The sequence below is a fragment of the Typopeltis vanoorti genome, chromosome 11 (assembly GCF_054136105.1).
Source record: "Typopeltis vanoorti isolate ZY-2024b chromosome 11, IOZ_Tvanoo_1.0, whole genome shotgun sequence".
Lineage (NCBI taxonomy): Eukaryota > Metazoa > Arthropoda > Arachnida > Uropygi > Thelyphonidae > Typopeltis > Typopeltis vanoorti.
Genome location: NC_143559.1, coordinates 80,369,239 through 80,394,523, shown reverse-complemented (window position 1 = coordinate 80,394,523; position 25,285 = coordinate 80,369,239). Strand labels below are relative to the sequence as shown.

General features: G+C 38.2%; 1 protein-coding gene across 2 annotated transcripts in view; it reads right to left on the bottom strand.

Moving 5' to 3' along the window:
• Positions 1 to 25,285, bottom strand: part of LOC150101779 (dipeptidyl peptidase 4-like) — a 576,437-nt gene that overhangs the window by 129,550 nt on the left and 421,602 nt on the right. For both annotated transcript variants that reach the window (XM_090400235.1, XM_090400236.1), the window contains exon 13: positions 8,977 to 9,056. In XM_090400235.1, coding sequence (XP_090256361.1) covers positions 8,977 to 9,056 — 80 coding nt within the window. The remainder of the gene's footprint in view (positions 1 to 8,976; positions 9,057 to 25,285) is intronic.

Genomic DNA, 25,285 nt, shown 5'->3' with positions numbered 1-25,285 from the left:
CATCATGATATTTTAGCACAATGTATGCTGAAGCTATAGTCTGACAATATTACCTAAAGTTTCAGCAAATTCAAAAACTGTATAATAGTCAGCTAAAGCAATATTGGAAAATCTGAAACTAATGGCAAAGTCTGAATTTTATTATAAGGAACCCCTCAATAACTGAGATGATGATTTCATGTATCATTAAAATGGGTGAAAAGAGTTGAAAATAAGACTATGATGAAAGCAATTAAAATTAATTAGAAATGAAAATAATTTAAAAATATACACATAAAAGCTACTAAAAACTTATCATAATAAGGTAGAATATTTCATTCTGTTTAGCTAACCTTGAATAGGGGAATTTGATACATAACACTGAACCCAACTATTGAAGCTGTATGCATATATATATATATATATATATATATATATATATATATATACACACACACATACACATACAGAAATCCGTCACAGCAGAAATATTATTCAGCATAATCAGATTTGAACAGATTTGGTAACTTGGTTTTCATAGTGACAAAGATATGTTAGAAAGAATCCAGAAAAGATTCACAAAGGAGGTCAAAAGGTCTTTGGTAGAATATGAGAATAGATTGTGAGAATATAAATTGCAAAGCCGCATGAATAGGAGGAAGACAGGTGATATGATAGAGACATATATGCTACTCAGAGGTTGTTATCAGGAAGAGATCTTTCATAGAATGGGAGAGTAGAACAAGAGGCCTAAAGGCTGGAAACGATATAAGGAGGGAGTGAGTAGCAAATTCTTTGCATGAAGAATGGTTGGTGAGTGGAATGCATTGCCTGAGTTTGTTGTGAATGTAGACACGTTGAATCCGTTTAAGGCACAGTTGGATGAGCATTGTGTGCAATAGTGTATACTTCCCATGATGAGTCTCTGACTTCATGGAGGTCAGATATTAATAATAATAATAAAAGTTTAATAAAAGTCTTGCAACAGCACACGTTCCGAGGGAGTGAAAGGAGGGTAAAATTGTTCCATTGCATAAAGGTACTTCACCACACACACATATATATATATATATATATATATATATATATATATATATATATGTGGTGAAGGTACTGGAGAGATTGGTGAGAAGTAGGATACAGAAATGGGTTTAATAAAGTATTCTCTATGGTTATCAGCCATGCTGATAACCATAGAGAATAACTTACTTAATGTACTACTAAATCACTTAAGGAATTGACAACGTAGACATGAATATAAATTAAATTACACTTTAATAAATATTTCTGATATTTCAGCAATGTTACGTTGCCATCTTCAAAAGGAACTTACAAAAAAAGGCACGTGCACGTAGTCACTACAACAGAGTAACTGAGAATGAAGTGATGAAGCTATTGTTCTCCTAAAAGTCCTGATCGTGCCCCCCTAGCGGGTTAAGTAGGTGTTCTTGATCATTGGGTTGAAGGTCTGCTGATGTAAGCCTCCCAAATTTGGGGCAGTCTCAGACAACCAAATTTCTTGAAGTTTGGAGATTTTCTTAGGACTGAGGATGATTCCATAAATAGTCTTTCGAATATGTATTTGCTACGGTGTATTACTGTAGCTTTCTTCCACCATGTTCTGTGGCGTGTATACAGAGCATGGTCTGCAAGACCAGAATGGCTGTACTTGTGAAAACGGATGTGGTCCTTGTGTTCCGAAATTCTGATATTCGCTGTCCTGCCTGTTTGGCCAAAGTAAGACAGTTTACAGCTGCAAGGGACCTGGTATACACCAGGTAGGTCTAGGGGAAGTGGTTGGTTTTTAGTGGAGTGGATAAGGGATGCCAATTTTCTGTATGGTCTGTAACAGGAGGTCAAGTCATGTTTTTTTAAGATTTTGGTAATTTTTTCAAGGTGCCTCGGATGTAATGAATGGTGATGGATTTAGAGTAATCCTTGTTGTGGAGGTGGGGAGGGGGGGTTGTGGTATGTAGGTTGCAATATTTTTTGGATTTTTTGGGGGGGGGGATAGCCATTGGCTGAGAAAGTGTTCGGGATGTGATTTAGTTCAGTGTTTAGGGCTATGTCGATAGAACAGATCAGTTTAGCCCAGTTGTATAGTGTTTTCACCACTCCATATTGTTGTGTGTGTGTGTGTGGGGGGGGGGGATTGTTGTTGAATGTACCTTCCTGTATGGGTGGGTTTTCTATAAACTGAGAAAACCAAGGTTCCATCAGGCTGGCAGGTGACTACTGTGTCTAGGAAAGGGAGGCTGTTGTTTTCCTGTTTTTCCAGGGTGAACTTGATTCTGGGGTGTTGGTTGTTTAAGTGTGTTAAGAAGGAGAGGAGTGTATCAGAACCATGTGGCCAAATAGCGAACACATCATCAATGTAGCAAAGCCATGTGGTTGGTTTTGTGGGGCAGAGGCTAAGGCATTTTCTTCAAAGGTCTCCATAAAGAAATTGGCCAAGGGTGGGGAGAGTGGTGAACCCGTGGCTGTCCCCTCTATTTGTTTGTAGAATTTTCCCTGCCAAACAAAATAGCTCGAGTTCATTGGAGAAAATTTAGCTTGGATTAGCTCTAAAGTTTCCTTGAGTGGGACATTGGTGAATAAGGAGGAGACATCAAAGCTGACCATTATGTCAGTATGTTGGAGTGTAAGGTTTTCTATGCTGGCTTTGAAGTGGGCTGAGTTTTTTTTTATGTGTGATGGTGTGTTGCCAGTATAGTGTGTGAGCATTTTGGCCAAATGTTTAGCTAATTTGTATGTGGGGGAATCAATGCCATCCACTATGGGACGTAATGGCACATTTTTTTTTTATGTATTTTTGGGATTTTGGGAGTCCATAAATACGGGGGGGGGGGGTGTATAGAGTTAAACGGCTTTAATCTGTTGGTAACTTCAACAGGCCAAGAAGTGACTTTCTTAAGGAGTCCGTGAAGTTTTCTGATTTGTGAGTTTGTATTCGATAGGGAGGTAAGTAGCCCGATCTAATAGAAGAGCATTAAGCTTACCTGTGTAGTACTATAGTTGCATTTCCCTTATCTGCTTTGGTGATAACTATTTCTTTATTATTCCTCATTTCTTACAGAGCTTTATATTCCTTGTTGGATATGTTGGTTTTTGGTGGTCTTGCTTTAAAGAGGACACAAGCTACATCCAGTCTTACACTGTTGGCAATTTGATTTGGAAGGTGGTGGATACAACATTCGATCTGGATCATAATATCCTCACTAGGTAATTTTCTGGGAGAAATGGCAAGTTGTGGCCACGTGAAAGCACATTGAGTGCTTCAGGGTGACTGAAGAAAGGTTGATTACGGTGTTGGTAGGAAGTTTTGGATTGACGGTCGAGTTCTTTTTTAATTTGAATTTTTTCATCTGTCGACCTCGTATTTTTTTAAATTCATTGTCTGCAGCGGTACACTAGAAGTCAATTAAAATTGACCAAAGCTCGTGATTTAAAGTGCACGAAAGCTCATCTTCAAAAGCACGAATACCTTTGTTAATGTCCGCTAAGAGAAACCACGTGGCGGCGATTTGTTCCCGAAGCAAAGCGTAGCTGGCTTGGTTATAGATACGGAGAGCTTTTTGTGAATCAAAATGGTGCATGAATTTTACACAATTCGGTAATACCTGATTATCCTGGCAGCGTTTTAGGAAAGTTAGGCGATTTAATTGTCTAGACAACTTCAACTTCATTTTACTGTATTGGCGGGCCTTCTGTGCGATCGCATCTCCGTGGATGATGGTAATTTTCGTAGACAGGCTTATACGTTGGTTATGCATTACTAAATCACTTAATTTAATTAATCATTTCATTCTCATTCATCCACAGAGATGCGATCGCACGGAAGGCCCATCAATACAGTAAAATGAAGTTGCCTAGACAATTAAATCATCTAACTTTCCTAAAACACTGCTGGGATAATCAGGCAATCCTGAATTGTGTAAAATTCAAGCACCGTTTTGTTTCACAAAAAGCTCTCCGTATCTATAACCATGCCAGCTACGCTTTGCTTCGGGACAAATCGCCACCACGCAGTTTCTCTTAGCAGACATTAACAAAGCTATTCGTGCTTTTGAAGAAGAGCTTTCGTGCACTTTAAATCATGAGCTTTGGTCAATTTTAATTGACGTCTAGTGTACCGACTGCAGATAAAGAATTTGAAAAAATACGAGATTGACAGATAAAAAAATTCGAATTAAAAAAGAACTTGCCCATCAATCCAAAACTTCCTACCAACACCGTAATCAACCTTTCTTCAGTCACCCTGAAGTACTCGACGCTTTCACGTGGTCACAACTTGCCATTGCTCCCAGAAAAATACCTAGTGAGGATATTATGTTCCAGATCGAATGCAGAATCTGCCACCTTCCAAATCAAATCGCCAACAGTGTAAGACTGGATGTAGCTTGTGTCCTCTCCAAAGCAAGACCACCAAAAACCAACATATCCAACAGGGAATATAAAGCTCTGCAGGAAATGACGAATAATAAAGAAATAGTTATCACCAAAGCGGATAAGGGAAATGCAACTGTAGTACTTAACCAAAAGGACTACACAGGTAAGCTTAATGCTCTTCTATTAGATTGGGCTACTAACCTCCTTGTCGAATACAATCCCACCAACTCACAAATCAGAAAACTTCACTGGCTCCTTAAGAAAGTCACTTCTTGGCCTGTAGAAGTTACCAACATATTCAAGACGTTTAACTCTATATCCCCCCCCTGTATTTATGGGCTCCCAAAAATACATAAAGAAAATGTGCCGTTATGTCCCATAGTGGATGGAATTGATTCCCCTCACATACAAATTACCTAAACATTTGGCCAAAGCACCCACACACTATACTGGCAACACACCATCACACATAAAAAACTCAGCCCACCATAGAAAACCTTACACTCCAACATACTGAAATAATGATCAGTTTTTAAGTCTTCTCCTTATTCACAAACGTCCCACTCAAAGAAACCTTAGAGCTAATCCAAGCTAAATTTTCTCCCGATATCTCAGCCCTATTTCAGTTCACAATGAACTCGGGCTATTTCATTTGGCAGGGAAAATTCTACAAACAAATAGAGGGGACAGCCATGGGTTCACCACTCTCCCTACCCTTGGCCAATTTCTTTATGGAGACATTTGAAGAAAAAGTCTTAGCCTCTGCCCCACAAAAACAAACCATATGGCTTTGCTACATTGATGATGTGTTTGCTATTTGGCCACATGGCTCTGATACACTCCTCTCCTTCTTAACACACTTAAACAACCAACACTCCAGAATCAAGTTCACCCTGGAAAAAGAGGAAAACAACAGCCTCCCTTTCCTAGACACAGTAGTCACCCGCCAGCCTGATGGAACCTTGGTTTTCTTAGTTTATAGAAAACACACCCATACAGGCAGGTACATTCACCAACAAATCCCCCCCCCCATACACACAACAATATGGAGTGGTGAAAATACTATACAACTGGGCTAAACTAATCTGTTCTAACAACATAGCCTTAAACACTGAACTAAATCACATCCTCAATACTCTCTCGGCCAATGGCTATCCCCCCCCAAAAAAATCCAAAAAATATTGAAACCTACATACCACAACCCCCCCCCCTCCACAACAAGGATTACTCTAAATCAATCACCATTCCCTACATCCGAGGCACCTTGAAAAAATTACCAAAATCTTAAAAAAACATGACTTGACCTCCTGTACAGACCATACAGAAAATCGGCATCCCTTATCTGCTCCACTAAAGACCAACCACTTCCCCTAGACCTACCTGGTGTACACCAGGTCCCTTGCAGCTGTAAACCGTCTTACTTTGGCCAAACAGGCAGGACAGCGAATATCAGAATTTTAGAACACAAGGATGACATCCGTTTTCACAAGTACAGCCATTCTGGTCTTGCAGACCATGATCTGGATATACGCCACATAATACAGTGGAAGAAAGCTACAGTAATACACCGTAGCAAATACAAATTCGAAAGACTATTTATGGAATCATCCTCAGCCCTAAGAAACTCCAAGCCTCAACAAATTTGGTTGTATAAGACTGCCCGAAATTTGGGAGGCTTACATCAGCAGACCTTCAGCCCAACAGCCAAGAACACCTACTTAGCCTGCTACGGGGGCACGATCAGGACTTTTAAGAGAACAATAGCTTCATCACTTCATTCTCAGTTACTGTGTTGTAGTGCGTACGTGCACATGCCTTTTTTGTAAGTTCCTCGTGAAGATGGCAACTTGATATTGCCGAAATATCGGAAATATTAAAGCGTAATTTAATTTATAATCGTATCTACATTGTCAATTCCTTAAGTGATTTAGTAATGCATAGCGAACATATAAGCCTGTCTACAAGAATTACTTATGTACTATAACAAGGTGACAAATACAGGAGAGATGCAAGACTGTAGCTTAGATTTTTGATAGATTTCACACAACAAACTCTTAAATAAATTAAAACAGGGGATTAGAAAACAGATTTCTGAGTTAGATCAGTGACTGGCTGTCAGATAGGTGTCAGAAAGTTGTATATTGGTGGGTTCGGTATCCCAAAAGAGAAAGTCACTAGTGGTGTGTCGCAGGGGTCAGTTTTGGGATCATTGTTGTTCAATTTGTATGTTAATGATATTAGATGGGTTTAACTAGTGATATGCAGCTGTTTGCAGATGGTGCAAAACTGGGGAGAGCAATGCAGAGTCAAGAAGATCTTATGGTCCTGCAAGATGACTTGAATAGATTGCATGAATGGGCATAATGTTGCAAAGTGTAAGGTTTTGAGATTTGGTAAGCAACAATGGGATGCAAAGTATACAGTTTGTAGGGAAACTTTAAAGGAAGTAGATGAGATGAGAGATCTAGGAGTGATGGTGGACAAGGACCTAAAATTCAGCGACCACATTGCAGAAGTTGTGAAGATGCTACATTGGATAATGGCAATGATGCAGAAGACCCTAACATGCAGAAATGGAGAGGTTATGTATAGTGGCCTTATATAGTGGCCTTGATCAGGCCTCATATGCATTATTGTGCACAGATTTGGTCGCAGATTGAGACATATAAGCTAGTCAGGGGTTGTTATTGGGTTGATGTGGAAGAGATTTTTCACAGAATGGGGGGGGGGTAGAACAGGAGGCCACTAGGTGAAATTGTATAAGTAGGGTGTGAACAGAGGAGTAGGTTCTTTGCATGGAGAGTGGTTGGTGTGAGTGGAATGCATTGCCTGAGTGTGTAGTGGGTGTAGACACATTGAATCAATTTAAAGCACAGTTGGATGAGCATTGTGTGCAATAGTGCATACCTCCCATAATGAGTCTACAACTCTGTGGAGATCAGATGTTAATTATTATTATTATTATTTCATGACCCCAATGAGTCAAAGACTCGTCTAGGAGGCCTTTTGTGATATACACAGCTCATCATACCACACCTTAAACACACTCAAATTCTCTACAGACACCACACTCTCACGCCAGGCATTCCAATCATTCATGATATTAATAATACTAATTATGAACAAACTGATGACAAAAAAAAAACTCAAGAAAAGAGAGACAAAGAATCACAGTATGGCATGGTACAAAGTTTTTATTCCAAAAATAAATTTCTCTGAATGAAGAATATTTCTACTAAAAATATTCAAAAGCAAAAAAACTTTCAGGGAAAAATGTTTTTTCATATTTCTTAAATCATAATACTCTCTCAGGCTATGCATAGAACTAACTCCCTTAGTGTGGTTCAAAGTTATAAACTATGCTAATGAAGTTACCCATTCAGAAAAATAGACAAAGAATGAAGGTACTAATAAATTTAGTTTAATCCTTTATCCAAGTGTGAGCGTACTTTATTGTGATATATATATATATATATATATATATATATATGTATATATATGTGTGTGTGTGTGTGTGTGTGTGTGTGTGTATTTATTTATATTTTTAATATGTAATATTTTATTACATATTAAAATTAATTAAATTTAATATTAATGATTAGATATTAATGCAAAAAAAACAAATTTATGAAAATCTCAAAAGAAAGCAGATCTGGGCCAGAAATATTCATAAACAATATGAAAATTGAACATACAACAGAATACAAATATTTAGGCACCTACTTTACTGCAGATAGAAAGCAAGATAAAGAAATAAAAATAAGAACAGCCATAGCTAAAGATGCCTTCTGGAAAAATAAAGATCTGCTCAGAAGTTCTGCGAGTATCAAGACAAAGAAAAGAATGATAAGAACATTAGCGTGGCCAATTTTCACATATGGAAGTGAGACCTGGATATTCAAGAAGAGAGTAAGGCAACAGATCATGGCCTTGGAAATGTGGTGCTATAGGAGAGCTCTGAAAATCCCATGGACAGAACATGTGACAAATACAGATGTCCTACAGAGAATGAGAACACAGAGATCTTTATTACAGGAAATGATCCAGAGAAAGATGAGATTGGCAGGACATGTACTGAGAGGTTCAGCAGGACAGAGGATACTAACAGTTTTAGAAGGAAAAATTATGGGAAAAGGATTAAGAGGTAAAAAAACGTAGGACATGATGACTTGAAGATATAAGATCATGGACAGGATCACATGGCTATGCAGAAACAAAAAGGAAAGCCACCAACAAAGAGAACTGGAAGGACATGGTGCTGCACCCTCTCACTGAGCTAGCTACATGAAGAAGAAGAAGAAGAATATTTTATTATTTAAATTTTTATTTTATTTTCTTCCTTCTTCAATAATGCCTTAGATTCAACTTTTCCCTTCTCACTGATATCTTAAACCATCATTTAGTTATTAAGGGGGGGGGGGGGTCTTAATATCTGAATGATGGTTGAAGATATACATAACAGCAATGTCTGAGGTTTTAAGCTCACCTCAGACACTGTCATTATATTTTGCTATTTTTTAAAGCAAGGATATTAAGAACAGCTATAAATTTTAACAAACATGATATTTGAATATTTCACTTAAATACGAAATATATAAAAGTACTTACATTCCATTTATATCACTACGATATGCTAGTATTTTTATTATATCATATTCTCCAGATGTAATAAACGTTTTCGCCGTAGTCTGAAAATAATGCAGATATAATATCAAACTATTTGAGAAATGCACATCCTACACCAAATATATGAAAGTTTCAACAGTCTGTTACTGATTTTTTTTTTAATGAAACTAGAAAATATTACATTTATAATATCAAATTTTCACTAGTTTTAGAAAGCTCATAGTTGAAGAGTTTCAATTAGTTAATGATTGGGAGAATGACACTACAGATCATTAATCATTTTTTAAATTAATTTTGCTGAAGGTCAGAAGAATTTTGTAGCATTAATCGAGTCAGTACATCCAAAGATAAAAACTGTACTGTGCGTTACTGTCACTACAAAACAGGAGAATAATCACCCAATCTTCCTCCACAATCCCATCTTCATTACCTTCCCTGTGTGAACGATCAGGCTGTGGCTCTTCTGGTGTAGTCATTGTTTTTTTTGATGAAAATGTCCAATGTGCTTTGATTCTTTGCTTTTATTCCTCTTCTTCTTTTCATCATAAATTTGTTCACAGCAAGCAAACATATCATGTACTTTCACTTTTATTATTAAGTGGAGTTCAACATTGGGGTCCATGTCTTCAGCCATTTTGAGAACATTGCTAACTGCAAAGAATTTCTGCAGGACCCTTCATTGTAAATTGTTTAACTGCCTCTTCCTGTTTCTCTTTTCCCTCTTCCTTTTCTCATTTTTCCTCTTCTGCAACAGTTGTTCCTCCAATTCTACCAATTCTTCGTCGGTCAACTCTTCAGGGGAACTTTCTATAAGTTGAATCATATCGTCATCATTTACTTCGAGATGCAGATTATTTGCTAGGCCCACTATTATAAACTTCCAAAATCATACACAAACCTTTTTAATGTCTTTTTCCATATGCCACTCATATATTGAGAGGTCACTTCATTCCAAGCCACAGCAATATTTTTAATAGCATGATAAATATTGAATGTTTTCCAGAATTGCATGAGGATCTGGTCATTTCCTTTAGTAGCAGAAATGGCTTGTGAAAAAATTCTCTGTAGATAACAAGCCTTAAACACTGCAAGAACTCCCTGATCCATTGGTTCGATCAATGAAGAAGAGTTTGGAGGGAGAAACATGACCTTGAACTTGGTGAAGATCACTGTAATAAGACTTACAAGATGGATAACCTGGAGCGTTATCTAGAATTAATAAAATTTTAAATTCTACATTTTCTTTCACACAATAGCTTTTTATTTCACTCGCATAACAGTTGATTGAGGTATCCCTAAACAATTTTTGAGTCATCCATGCTTCTTATTGCTCCGATAATGAGTATGCTTCTTAATGTTTTTGAAGACTCATGGATTCTCACAGTGTGCCATATCATAAATGGTTTCAGTTTATATCTAGCCACATTACCTGTAACAGAATTGTAATACGGGCATCAAGAGCTTTGAAACTAGGTATAAATTTCAGCTTTTTATGGATTAATGTCCGCTCGGGCATTTTTTTTCCGAAACAAGGGCGTCTCATCCATGTTAAATAATTGCTGTGGCAAATAATTTTCCTCCATAATAATTTTATCCAATTTTTCCACAAACTCCTTCACAGCCTTCTTAGCACTTGCAGATTCCCATACATTTTCACATTATGCAGCACAAACCACTGCTTGAATCTCATGAACCAACCGGAAGAAGTGTTGAATTCATAGTCATAATCGGGTTCTGCTTTCTCCTTCAAGATGTTGAAGAGACTTAGTGCCTTAGCAGTTATAGTCACAGTGCTAAGGGATATGCGCTTTTGGTTCAGGTCCTCCATATATATAGCCGAAAATGTTATTTATTCCCTTATGGGATCACGGACGTATCTTCGAAAGGACGTAACTCAAACGGACGTAAGTCAAGGGATGACTGTACTTAGATTTTGCAAAGGCTTTTGATAGATTACCGCATGATAAGTTGATAGTCAAACTAGAGCAGATGGGGATTGGATATCAGATTGGTGCATTGGATCGGAGACTAGCTATCTGATAGGCATCAGCAAGTTGTGTATGGGGAGGCAATATTCAGGAAGAGGAACGTCACTAGTGTTGTGCCTCAGGGGTCTGTTTTAGGGCCATTGCTTCAACCTGTATGTTAATGATATTGGTGAAGATTGGATGGGGATATTCAGTTGTTTGCAGATGATACAAAGTTGGGGTGAACTATGAAGAGTAGAGAAGATATTGTGGCCTTACAAGAAGACTTGAATAAATTGAGTGAATGGGCACAGGAATGAGGATCAGAGTTCAATGTTGCAAATGTAAGGTTTTAAAATTTGGGAAACAAAGATGGGATGTAGAATTTATGCTTGGTGAGAATATATTGTTAGAAGTGGTGGAACTAAGAGATCTTGGGGCAAGAGTGGATAAGGATCTGAAATTTAGGGGGCACATCGCCAAAATTGTGAAGACAGTACAAAGACTTCTGGGAATGATGCAGAGGACAATGACTTGTAGAAGTAGGGAGATTCTTGTTTCATTGTATAAGGTTCGATTAGGCCACACATGGACTACTATGCCCAGATTTGGTCACTTGATTTTCAGAAGGACGAAGAGATGTTGGAAAGGGTCCAGAGGCGACTGACTAAGGTAGTTTCTGACCTCAAATGTTGAATATGAGGAAAGATTGAGTAGGTGCAATTTACAGAGTCTTAGATAGGAGGAAGAGGGGAGATATGATAGAGACCTACAAGTTAGTATGACAGTTGTTATTGGTTCAATGTTGGAGAGGTTTTATAGCAAATGTTGGGAGATCACAGGAGAACTAGGGGCCATCCTTGGAAGCTGTATAAGGAGTGTGTGAGAAGCAGGTTTTTTGCATGCAGAGTTGTGAATGATTGGAATGCCTTGCCTGAGAGTGTGGTGTCTGTAGAGAATTTGAGTATGTTTAAGGCATGGTATGAGCTGTGTATTAACAAAAGGACCTCCTAGATGAGTCTTTGACTCCATGGGGTTGGAATAATAATAATAATACTAACAATAATGTAATAATAATCACTTGACCTATATTCATTGTGCTACTTTGGCAATACATGTCTTCCAGATCATCCATGGAACTCCCTATTTTTGTCTTCCTGGCCTTAATCTCACACCAGACTGCTTCAAATGAACAGCCACCTATCTCCTATTATTTTTGGCAGCAATTCATCAGCTATCATCAGTACCCCCTCCCCCATTCTATCTTGTCTATATTACCTGAAAGTACTAAACCCTTCGCCTTCTATCTCTGTAACTACATCATTTGCTGTTAGCTAAGTTTCACTAATGCCTATAACTTTTGGTGAAGTTGCATTAAGCAATGCCAAAAACTCCTCCCTCTTATTCCTGCTACTTCTGTCATTAGTATATAGAAACTGCAGCATCCCTTTAGGCCCCCACCCACCTTTACTTCCTGAAATGACTACCCTATTCAATATTTTTGCTTGAGAAACTAGATTACGTACTTGGATCATTCTCACACTCACTTGCCTCGTGGGTGGCTTCACAAACTTACCTGCTTCCATCATAATTTAGATGCAGTCTAATTTAACTATTTAGATACAGTCCATCAGCATTGTACAAAAGCTTTTTTTCCATCAAACACAGACCACAGATCAATAAATACTAAATCATTCCTTCTGCACACCTACATACAGATTCATAAGCTAGCAATGTCCTCCTCAGTTTGCCTCTATCATAGTGTTCGGATACTTATAATCTTTACCTTCTTGCTCTTCAGCTTTCCCCCTCCTCTAACAACTCCTTTACTCCTCTCTCACAGAATACTTCTTGCCTCTATGAAACAAGAAGTATTCTTCTCGTAGAAAGGCTTAAACATTGGTTACACGTGCTTATTAAATAACTTAAGGAATTCACAACGTACAAAGGATATAAATTAAATTAAACTTTAATCTATATCTCTAATATTTCAGAAACGTCATGTTGTTGCCATCTTCACAGGAACTTAAAATAAAGACATGCACACGCAGGCACTACACACAGTAAATGAGGACGAAGCAGGAAGCTATTGTTTCTCCTAATAGTCCTGATGGTACCCCCTAGTGGGCAAAGTAGGTATTCTTGGCCATTGGGCTGAAGGTCTTCTGATGTAAGTCTCCCAAATTTGGGGTAGTCTCATGCAACCAAATTTGTTGAGGTTTGGCATGTTTCTTAGGGCTGAGGTTGATTCCATGAACAGCCTCTCAAATTTGAATTTACTACGGTGTATTATCGTGGCTTTCTTCCATCGTATTCTGTGGCATGTATCCAGAGTATGGCCTGCAAGACCAAAGTGGCTGTACTGGAGAAACCAGATGTAGTCCTTGTGTTCTGAAATCCTGATATTCGCTGACCAGCCTGTTTGGCCAAAGTAGGGCAGCTTACAGTTTCAAGGGACCTGGTATACACCAGGTAGGTCTAGGGCGTTGTTTCTCAACGTGGGGCGTACGTCCCACAGGGGAGCAATTAGAAAATGTACATGCACATATTTATACATATTTATATTATACTTTTTCAGAACTTGACTGATTATTATGCTGGGGGGGGGCATCAGAATCTTTGATGGTCTTGTGGAAGTGGTTGGGCTTTAGTGTAGCAGATAAGGGACACCAATTTTTTATATGGTCTGTTACAAAAGGTCAAGTAATTTTTTTTTTAAGATTTTGGTAATTTTTTACGAGGTGCCTCGGATGTAGGGAATGGTGATGGATTTAGAGTAATTCTTGTTGTGAAGGGGGAGGGAGGTTGTGGTTTACTGGTTTCAATATTTTTTGGATGGGGTAGCCATTGGCCGACAAAGTGTTGAGAATGTGGTTTAGTTCTGTTGTTAGGGCACTGTCATTTGAACAGATAAGTTTAGCCCTATTGTGTAGTGTCTTAATGACTCTATATTGTTTGAGGTGGGGGGAGATTGTTTGTGAATGTATCTGCCTGTATGGGTGGGTTTTCTATAAACTGAGAAAACCAAGGTTCCATCAGGCTGGCAGGTAATTAGTGTGTCTAAGAAAGGGAGGCTGTTGTTTTCCTCTTTTTCCAGGGCGAACTTGATTCTGGAGTGTTGGTTGTTTAAGTGTGTTAGGAAAGAGAGGAGTGTATCAGAGTCATGTGGCCAAAGAGCGAACACATCATCAATGTAGCGAAGCCATATGGTTGGTTTTTGTGGGGCAGAGGCTAAGGCTTTTTCTTCAAATGTCTCCATAAAGAAATTGGCCAAGGGTGGGGAGAGTGGTGAACCCATGGCTGTCCTCTCTATTTGTTTGTAGAATTTTCCCTGCCAAACGAAATAGCCTGAGTTCATTGTGAACTGAAATAGGGCTGAGATTATTATTATTATTATTATTGTTCCGGGCAACTCCAAGGAGTCGACAGACTCATTGAGGGAAGCCCTAACATCATGTCAAGAAAAACTATTCGACATTGACACAGTATCTATCATACCTTGCCTTGAACTCATTCATGGTCGTAGCACCCACAACAGACTCTGGAAGCTTATTCCACTCATTCACCACTCTCCAAGTAAAAAACCTAGCTTTAACACCCTTGTCAACCATGCTCTTGCCCAGCTTCCATGCATGGGCCCCTAGTCCTCCCACCACCATTCATATTTTCAAAAATATCTTCTGGATCAATCTTATAGAAACCCTTCAGTAATTTGAATGTCTCAATCATATCACCCCCTCCTTCGCCTATCGACCAATTTCTGCAACCCACAAATCTTCAACCTATTCTTATAAGGTTCATTCCACAGACCTGCTATCATCTTGGCCACTCGTCTCTGGATCCTCTCCACTTCCTCCCCATCACGAAGAAACCCTGGTGCCCATAACTGGACGCAGTAGTCCAGATGGGGTCTTATCAAGGCTCGATACAGAGGAACAACAACTTGTTTGTCTCTGCATGTTAAAGTATTTTTCAGAAGCCAAGTGATTTGATGAGCTGATTTAGTCACTTTTGCAATGTGCCCCCTAAACTTCAATTCCCTATCCACCAACACTTCCAAATCCCTGGCCTCATCAATCTCCTGGAGTACGGTTCCACCAGTGCAATATACTGCTGCTATTCTTTTCACCCCAAAGTGCATAATCTTACACTTTGCCTCTTATAAGGTTCATTCCACAGACCTGCTATCATCTTGGCCACTCGTCTCTGGATCCTCTCCACTTCCTCCCCATCACGAAGAAACCCTGGTGCCCATAACTGGACGCAGTAGTCCAGATGGGGTCTTATCAAGGCTCGATACAGAGGAACAACAACTTGTTTGTCTCTGCATGTTAAAGTATTTTTCAGAAGCCAAGTGATTTGATGAGCTGATTTAGTCACTTTTGCAATGTTCCCCCTAAACTTCAATTCCCTATCCACCAACACTTCCAAATCCCTGGCCTCATCAATCTCCTGGAGTACGGTTCCACCAGTGCAATATACTGCTGCTATTCTTTTCACCCCAAAGTGCATAATCTTACACTTTGCCACGTTAAATTGAAATCCATTTTTCCTAGCCCAGTCCTCCAAACTATCCAAATCATCCTATAAAATTTTGACATCCTGTGCACTCACAATTGCTCTACCCAACTTTGCATCATCAGCAAACAAGTGAACACTTCCTCTCAAATCCTTTCCTATATCATTGATGAACAAACTGAAAAGCAGTGGTCCAAGAACAGAGCCCTGCGGCACACCACTAGTTACAAGCCGTCTTTTAGACTCCACTCCTGAATAAACCATTCTCTGGTACCTCTCCTTCAACCACCCTTCTATCCATCTCACCAACCCTATATCTATCCCCATCTGCTCCAGTTTACTGATTAGGGTTCCATGTGGTATCCTGTCAAAGGCCTTGGCAAGGTCCAGTAGTATCACTGTAAACCCATTACCCCTATCCAGTTCAGCCGTCACTGTGTTATAAAACGTGAGCAAGTTACTGAGGCATGATCTACCCTTCACAAAACCATGTTGTCCCCATACAATATCCCATTTTCATCTATCCAATCCTGTATTCTTTTCTTGACTAATTTCTCTAAGACCTTGACAATGATTCCTGATATGCTAATCGGTCGGTAATTTACAACAGCAGTCTTGGAACCACCTTTATGCAGTGGAACTATTTTCCCCTCTTTCCACCCCCTCGGGACTAACCCAGACCAGACTCAAACAAAATGGTCAAGGGTACTGACAATTCTTTAGCTGCTTCTTGTACACACGAGCTGGTATACCATCCAATCCCACAGATGTATTGACATTGAGGTTATGCAATAGACTACTCACCTCCACTTCATTCACCATAATTCCCGTATAATCTACTGGTTTATTCGTTTCTGCAATGTCACCACCTGAATGATATATTCTTGCAAAGTGCTCACTCAGTAACTCAACTATATCAACTGATTCAGTTATCTCCCTACCATTGGCATTCTTTAAAATCATTCTGCCATGTACAATTTTCCTTTTACTTGCTACATATCTAAAAAACTGTTTAGGATTCTCTTTAGCCTGCATGGCCAATGTTCTTTCGTAATCCTTTTTTGCTTTTCTTACCACACTCGTTACCCTTCTGGCCTGCGCTTTATACCGTTCATGTGCCTGCCGGTCACCTTTCTCCTTAAATTCTCTCCATAGTTATTTTTTTTTTTGCACCGCAAGCCTAATGGTGTTATTCATCCATTTAAACCCTACGTGATTTATTATTCGGACTCTAGGTATACAGTCAGCCACTGCTTGATGCAAACACTTCTTAATTGCTTCCCACGCACTATCAACTTCTAGTCCTTGCAGTTGTACATGCCATGGCACTGAACCAATCAAACTCCTAAGCTTGTCATACTTTCCAGCCCAATAATTCCACATGTACCCTGTCTTAATTGAAAATTCCACACCTTTAGCCACCTCCCAAGTCAAGACCCTATGATCACTCTCACCAATTAGTGGCAATGTGGTCATATTTGTTACACCCAAATCCTCAGATGTAATTACTAGGTCAAGCACTCTCTGACCCCTAGTATTTTCCATTACATGCTGTCGCAGATAGCCTTAATAAACTGCATAAAATCCAATTCCTTCCTCCCGTGTGTCCTCTCCTCACTCCAATCAATGCGACCATAGTTGAAATCTCCCATAATAATTACCCTCCTTCCACTCATTTCTTCTATTTGCTTGTGCATACTGTCACCACCATCTTTTCCGTCTCCTGGTCTATAGCAGCACCCAATTGTATATTTAGTTCTGCTAGCCACAATCTCACACCAAATGGCCTCAAATGTGCTCTTTTCTCTATCCTGCAAGTCAACTTCTATTCTCCTTGGCTGCAGCTCATCAGCTATCATCAACAATACTCTTCCCCCCCATTTTATTCTCCCTGTCATTCCTGAACACACTATACCCATCACATTCAATCCCACTAGCTATATCATCTACAGTCAGCCATGATTCACTAATACCAATAACCTGTGGTCTGGAAGTGCCAACCATAGCCAAAAACTCTTCCTTCTTGTTCCTAATACTCCTAGCATTAGTGTACATGAATTTAAGACCCCCATTAGTCTCAACCTTACCTTATATTAACTATCCCACTCTGATTTGTTGTCCTTATTCGCTCGGGCATATTATATTCATTCATACATTCAACTGCCTCCCTAAGGACTGTATATCTACTCTCCCCCCTTAATAAATCTAGTTTCCCTGAATTTGCACATCCACTACATTCAGCAACACTTTCTCAAGTCTCCTTACACTGTAACCATTCAAATGCAAGCCATCCATCTTATATAGATCCTTTCACCCATCGAACTCACTCCACACGTCCACAAATTCCACACCACTCGTCATACATAACCCACGCATAAAGTCATTCGCAATTATGGCCCTCCTTTTAAACATTTCACTGTCATACCGTGGCAAAAGACTAATCATTCTAACTCTCTCACTCTTTTCTTTTGCTACCTCAAACAATTCATTCAGGTCTTCTATCATTTCCATTTTATCTCCTTTCAAATCATTCGTACCTGCCACAACAATCATTTCTTTCACCCTTTACTTTTGCTCTCTAATAGACTCAGTTACATCCTTTATGGTCGCACCAGGTTGGTACGATTTTGTCAAATCCTCTACTAACACACCTCGTACTAATGAGTCTCCATACAGCACTCTATCCTTCATTTTGTTCATGTTCACACTCATATGCCTATTTTTCCTGTCATACTTTTTATTATTGGCTGGTTCATTCAGTTGACTTTTGCTCATACGCTCTAGCTGCTGTTTTGCCCTTTGTATCGCACCATTCAACAACGCGATCTCACTCATTGCATCTATCTCATCTTTTTTATTCTCTGTAAAACCATTAACACTATCATTCATACTCTCACAATTCTCTGGTACAACCTCGCCGTTTCTTGTCATATCCCTATTTTCTTCATTCTGAAGTTTGACAAAAATATCACACTCACGATCCGAAATACACTTCAATTCCTCGTTCTCCCTACATTTTCTACACACATTCACTCCTTTATTATCATCTAACCACACTCCGACCGCACTCTGCAAAGCGTACATTTCACAGATAGTACTCTGAATCATCTCCTTTATATTACCGTTCTTGAAAGAAGATGGCGAACCATCATTACTGGCCGCCATTTTCCTTCGTACTGGAGCCATACTTACTTGTAACGTATTTTATCAAATTATAAATTATAAAACACCAAAAACACACAAACAGGCGCACTAAGATATGCAAGACAAACAAAACTATGTAATATTAAAGTAAATTTATCAACGATAACTGAAAATAAAACTTATCTTATCAGGAGCTTTCACGAATACTACACACACTACAAATCCCTCTAGCGGCGACTCCAGATTACGAGACTACAATCCAAAGATATCGGGCGAAAATTTAGCTTGGATTAGTTCTAAGGTTTCTTTGAGTGGGACATTTGTGAATAAGGAGGAGACTTAAAAACTGACCATTATGTCAGTATGTTAGAGTGTAAGGTTTTTATGCTGGCTTGAAATGGGCTGAGCTTTTTAAGTGTGATAGTGTGTTGCCAGTATAGTGTGCGAGTGCTTTGGCCAAATGTTTAGCTAATTTGTATGTGGGGGAATCAATGCCATCCACTATGGGACGTAATGGCACATTTTCTTTATGTGTTTTTGGGAGACCATATATACAGTTGGGTATGGAGTTAAATGGTTTTAATTTAATTAAATTTAATTTAAGCTGTACTACTATGGCCAAACAGGCAGGACAGCGAATATCAGACAAGGACTTTATCTGGTTTCACCAGTACAGCCACTCTGGTCTTGCAGATCATGCTCTGGATACATGGTCTGCAAGCCACAGAATACAGTGGAAGAAAGCCACGGTAATACACTGTAGTAAATTCAAATTTCAGAGGCTATTCATGGAATCAGCCTTGTCCTAAGAAACATGCCAACCCTCAACAAATTTGGTTGCATGAGACTGCCCCAAATTTGGGAGATTTACATCAGAAGACCTTCAGCCCAATGGCCAAGAATACCTACTCAGCCTGCTAGCGGGCACCATCAGGACTTTTAGGAGAAACAATAGCTTCCTGCTTTGTCCTCATTTACTGTGTGTAGTGCCTGCGTGCACATGTCTTTATTTCAAGTTCCTGCGAAGATGGCAACATGACATTGCCGAAATATTGGAAATATAGATTAAAGTTTAATTAAATTTATATCCTTTGTATGTTGTGAATTCCTTAAGTTATTATTAAGCATGTGTAACCAATATCTAAGCCTTTCTATGAGAATTACCATCATCAATGGAGATTCCATTGCATGCAAGGCTCACCATTACTTTAAAATGATGTTGAAGCTATCAAGACAACTGAATCATCTGACCTTCCTAAAACACTGCTGGGATAATCAGGTAATCCCAAATTATGTTCAATTCAAGCACTGTTTCATTTCACAAAAGGCTCTCCGAATTTATAACTGTGCTAGCCAAGCTCTGCTACGAGAACAAATTGCTGCCATTCACACTCTCCTAGCTGATGCAAACTAAGCTATTTGGGAGCTCGAAGAAGAGTTTTCCAGCACTTTAAACCATGAGCTTTGGTCAATTTTGTATGACATCTCGTGCACTGCTGCAGATAAAGAATTTAAAAAATACAAGGTCGACATATCAAGAAATTTGAGAAATTAAAAAAGAACTCGACCTCAGAACCAAAACTTCCCACTGACACTGTAGTCTACCTTTCTGCAGTTAATATGAAGCCAGAAACACTCAATGCTCTCTCACGTGGTCACAACTTTGCGAATGCTCCCAAAAAAATACCAGCCGAGGATATAATGATCCAAATTGAACATGGGATCCGCCACCTTCCAAACTACATCACCAACAACATTAGACTGGATGTAGCTTATGTTCTCACCAAAGCAAGACCACCAAAAACCAACACATCCAATAAGGAACATAAAGCTCTGTTGGAAATGAAGAAAAACAAAGAAATAGTAATCACCAAAGCGGATAAAGGTAACGTGACAGTAGTACTTAACCAAATGGTTTACACAGGTAAGCTTAATGCTCTATTATTAGATTGGGCTACTTACCTCCCTATTGAATACAATCCCACAAATTAGAAAACTCCACAGGCTCCTTAAGAAGGTCACTAACAAATTAAAACTGTTTAACTCCATATCCCCCCCCGTATACATGGACTCCCAAAAATACATAAAGAAAATATGCCATTATGTCCCATAGTGGATGGCATTGATTCCTCCACATACAAATTAGCTAAACATTTGGCCAAAGCGCTCACACACTATACTGGCAACACGCCATCACACATAAAAAACTCAGCCCACTTCAAAGCCAGCATAGAAAACCTTACACTCCAACATACTGACATAATAGTCGGTTTTGACGTCTTCTTCTTATTCACAAATGTCCCACTCAAGGAAATTTTAGAGCTAATCCAAGCTAAATTTCCTCCTGATATCTCAGCCTTATTTCAGTTCACAATGAACTCAGGTTATTTCGTTTGGCAAGGAAAATTCTACAAACAAATAGAGGGGACAGTCATGGGTTCACCACTCTCCCCACCCTTGGCCAACTTCTTTATGGAGACTTTTGAAGAGAAAGCCTTAAACTCTGCCCCACAAAAACCAACCATATGGCTTCGCTATGTTGATGATACGTTCGCTATTTGGCCACATGGCTCTGATACACTCCTCTCCTTCCTAATACACTTAAACAACCAACACCCCAGAATCAAGTTCACCCTGGAAAAAGAGGGAAAAAACAGCCTCCCTTTCTTAGACACACTAGTCATTTTCCCTTCCCAACTCACAACAATATGGAGTCATTAAGACACTACACAACAGGGCTAAGCTTATCTGTTCAAATGACAATGCCGTAACCACATCCTCAACATTTTCTCAACCAATTGCTATCCCCTCCAAAACATATTGAAACCACAACCTTCCACCCCCCTTTGCAACAAGGATTACTCTAAATCCATCACCATTCCCTACATCTGAGGCACCTCAAAAAAAATTACCAAAATCTTAAAAAAACATGACTTGACATTACTGTGTATAGTGCCTGCATGCACATGTCTTTATTTCAAGTTCCTGCGAAGATGGCAACATGACGTTGCCGAAATATTGGAAATATAGATTAAAGTTTAATTTAATTTATATCCTTTGTATGTTGTGAATTCCTTAAGTTATTTAATAAGCTATTGTATTCTATTCAATACAAATCAAGACAATCATTTCCTTTGACTTACCTTTTCACATCTGGATGGTGTGACTAATATTATGAATTTTTCAACAGGAAACATGATTTTGTAGCACTTTCATTAAGTACTCCCCTGGTCATTGAGTTTCTGTATATAAATTTTCTCCTTAACTTGTTTTTCTTGTTTTTTGCTTGCTCGGTGTTGTTACTTCAGACCAGCTGCTTCCTTCTCGTTTTATCTCTGCTTATCTCTTGCCCGTTTTGCAATATTTCAGTTTCATGCTTTTGTCCTGTGTAGGATATCATTCAAGCACACTATTTCTTTATTAATGTCCATTTCTTTCTCCTCTATTTTCAGGGCTGAATGTTTGGCATTAATAACATCGTTTTTTATCCTACTGTCAGTACTGTCCACTCTACTAACATTTGCTACATTCTCATCACCTAATAGGCACTAACTTTTGAAACATTTAATACACACACACACACACACACACACACACACACACACACACACACACACACACACACACACACACACACACACACACAATCTCTCTCTCTCTCTCTCTCTCTCTAGTTTCAATTTCCTTCCACATATCCTTTAATTTTCTCTACTAATACATTTCACACACATATTGCACTGCACAAAATCCCACAATTCAAACTGCCTGACAACATGGTCTTTGCTGCCATTGCTCTATCATGCATTGCCGCCATTCTGAATATCATATTTAAACAAAAACATACTAGGTTTACTCACAAACTAAATAGCTCATTCAATCACATGGTCATTTAAAACAAAAAAGTACAATAACTTAACCTAATATTTTCAACTAAAATACGAAAAAGTTACTTATCCTTCAGCAGCAATAAATCCACTCTACAAACACATTTCATGGCATCTCTGCCCTTGGTTGGAGGGAGGGAGGGAGGGAGAGAGAGAGAGAATGACCATGTGGATTTGACTTAGAAGATGAATAGACATGCTGGAGTATCAAAAAGAAAGGAACGTATGTGGAACTTAGGCAGGTGATTATTATAATCTAAGAAATCAAATTGGGGAAGTTCCATGGATGAAGGAATTGGCAGGGCTAGATATCATCAGCGCTTGGGAACTAATTGCTGAAAGAATATTTATTATCAAGCAATGGCAAGTGAAAAAGTGAACAGAATTTGGTGTAGAGTGGATGAGAAACAATATCAAGTGGGAACTGCAGGTGAAAAAGAGGCTATGGAAGAGATAAGAAGAGGGGGTGGAGAGCAGATGCATGAAGAATATAAGACAGGTCAGGAGAGTGACTAGTATAGAAAGGAAGGCAAAACTGGAATATGAGAAGAGACTGACCCTGAGATTTAAAGAAAATCCTAGGGAATTCTTTCATGACGTGGATGGTCTGAAAAGTTCTCGGCCTCGACATATATGGCAACAGTATTGGCGAGATTTTTTTTTTCCTAAGTTGGTACATCTGTCATAAGCATCCATGTGAAATTGAAAGTCATTCTATTAAGTAGTTTGTTCTATCAAGAAAATTAAAGGATATGTGGAAGGAAATTGATGAAGAAAGAGAGAGAGAGAGAGTGTGTGTGTGTGTGTGTGTTAAGCTGTCTGAAGCAAAGGGTTGTCTGTATCCCTTGAAATGGATAAAATTGAGTATCATGTGGTTATAAAATTCTTTGTAAAAGAAGGTTTAAGGCTAAAAGAAATTCATTTGAAGTTCATAAAAGTTTATGGGCACTCTTCTCCTTCATCATCATACGTATCAAGGATTTAGGCCTAGTATGGCCTGTTCGGGCATTAGAAGTCATCGTTGAATCGTTTAAGAGGACGTCCTGGTTTTCTTTTTCCTAATGGCTTGTACTTTAAGGCTTGTTTTGGTAATCTTTCTGTTTTCATTCTTTGAACGCGTTCCATCCATCTATGTTTATATTTTTTAATTTTTTCAATTACTGGTTCTTGGTTTAATTCTTTCATAATATCTTCGTTTCTTTTGTAATCAAATAGGGTATACTTTGCAGTTTTTCTCAAAAACTTCATTTCTGCTGTTGTTAATATTTGTTTGTCTTTTTGTTTTATTGTCCAGATTTCGCTTCCATACATTAAGACTGGTAGGGCTAATGTATTGTATACTTTTAGCCTGGTTTGTTTTTGAACTAAATATAGAGTTAATTACTCCTGTTATTTTTAAATATTTTGCAATTTTTATGTTTATATCTTTTTCATTTTCATAAGTGATCATACATCCTAGGTAGTTAAATGAATTCACCTGCTCTAAGATCTTGTTATCTAATACTATTTTAGTTCTTGCTGGATCTTGTTCTTTAAAGGCCATAGTTTTTGATTTTTCCGTTGATATTATCATACCATAATCTTTGGATATCTCATTTAGATTTAAAATAGCTTTCTGTAAGTTATCTTCAGAATTTGTAATTATTATTTTGTCGTCTGCAAAGAGGAGAGTGTTTAAGTTAACTGTAGGTGAAAGTTTAATTCCCTGATGTAAATTTTTACTCCATTTTATTATTATTTCATTTAAGTAGATATTAAAAAGAGTTGCTGAGAGGGGACATCCCTGTCAGACCCCTTGGTTTATCTCTCTTGTATATGATAGCTCGTGATTTAATCTTATTTGTATTTGATTATTTTCATATATACTTGTGACAGCTTTTAGGATATTATTTGGTATTTGTCTTTCTTTTAATATGTTAAATAATATGTTTCTTTTAACTTTGTCAAATGCTTTTTCAAAGTCGATAAATGCAATATGATATGTGTTTCGAAATTATGTTCTCTTCTTTTCTCTATTATTAATTTTAGGCAGAAGGCTGGGTCTACACATGATCGTCCTTTTCTAAATCCATTTTGTACCTCTAGAATAAAGTTTTCGGAATATTTCATTAGTTTGTTATTTAAGATTCTGCTGTATATTTTGTAACATGAATTTAGTATACTGATACCTCTATAGTTTTTAGGGTCATCTCTATTACCTTTCTTAAAGATAGGAATCACAATTGCTTTTTTCCATTCTATTGGGGGGATACCAGTTGAGTAAATTTTATTTAAAAATAATAAGAGTCTTCCTTTGAATCTTGTTCCTGCGTATTTATATAGTTCTGAACCTAGCTTATCTTCTCCAGGTGATTTTCCGTTTCTTGTTTCTTTCAGGCTGATTTCTAATTCTTCTTCAGTTATTTCCTTTTCATTAATTGTTTGCCAGTTGTCTTTTTTAAAATATTTGTCTGTCCACAGTTCTGTGTAGTAATTTAGAAATTCTTCTAATTTCAATTCAGTGTTTAATTTTATGTTTTCTTTGGTATCTGCATTTAGGTGTTTCAAAATCTTATATACATTGGGTCTTATTTTATATAAATCATGTTCTAAATTAGAAACAAATTTATTCCATGATTCTCTATGTCTTTTTCTGACTTCTCTTTTAGCTATGGCTCTTATTCTTTTATATTCTATTTCATCTTCTAATCTTTTACTGCTTAACCATTTGTGATAGGCTTCTTTTTTCTTTTTGATTATTTCTTTGATTGTATCATCCCAGATCTTCAGTTTTTTTCT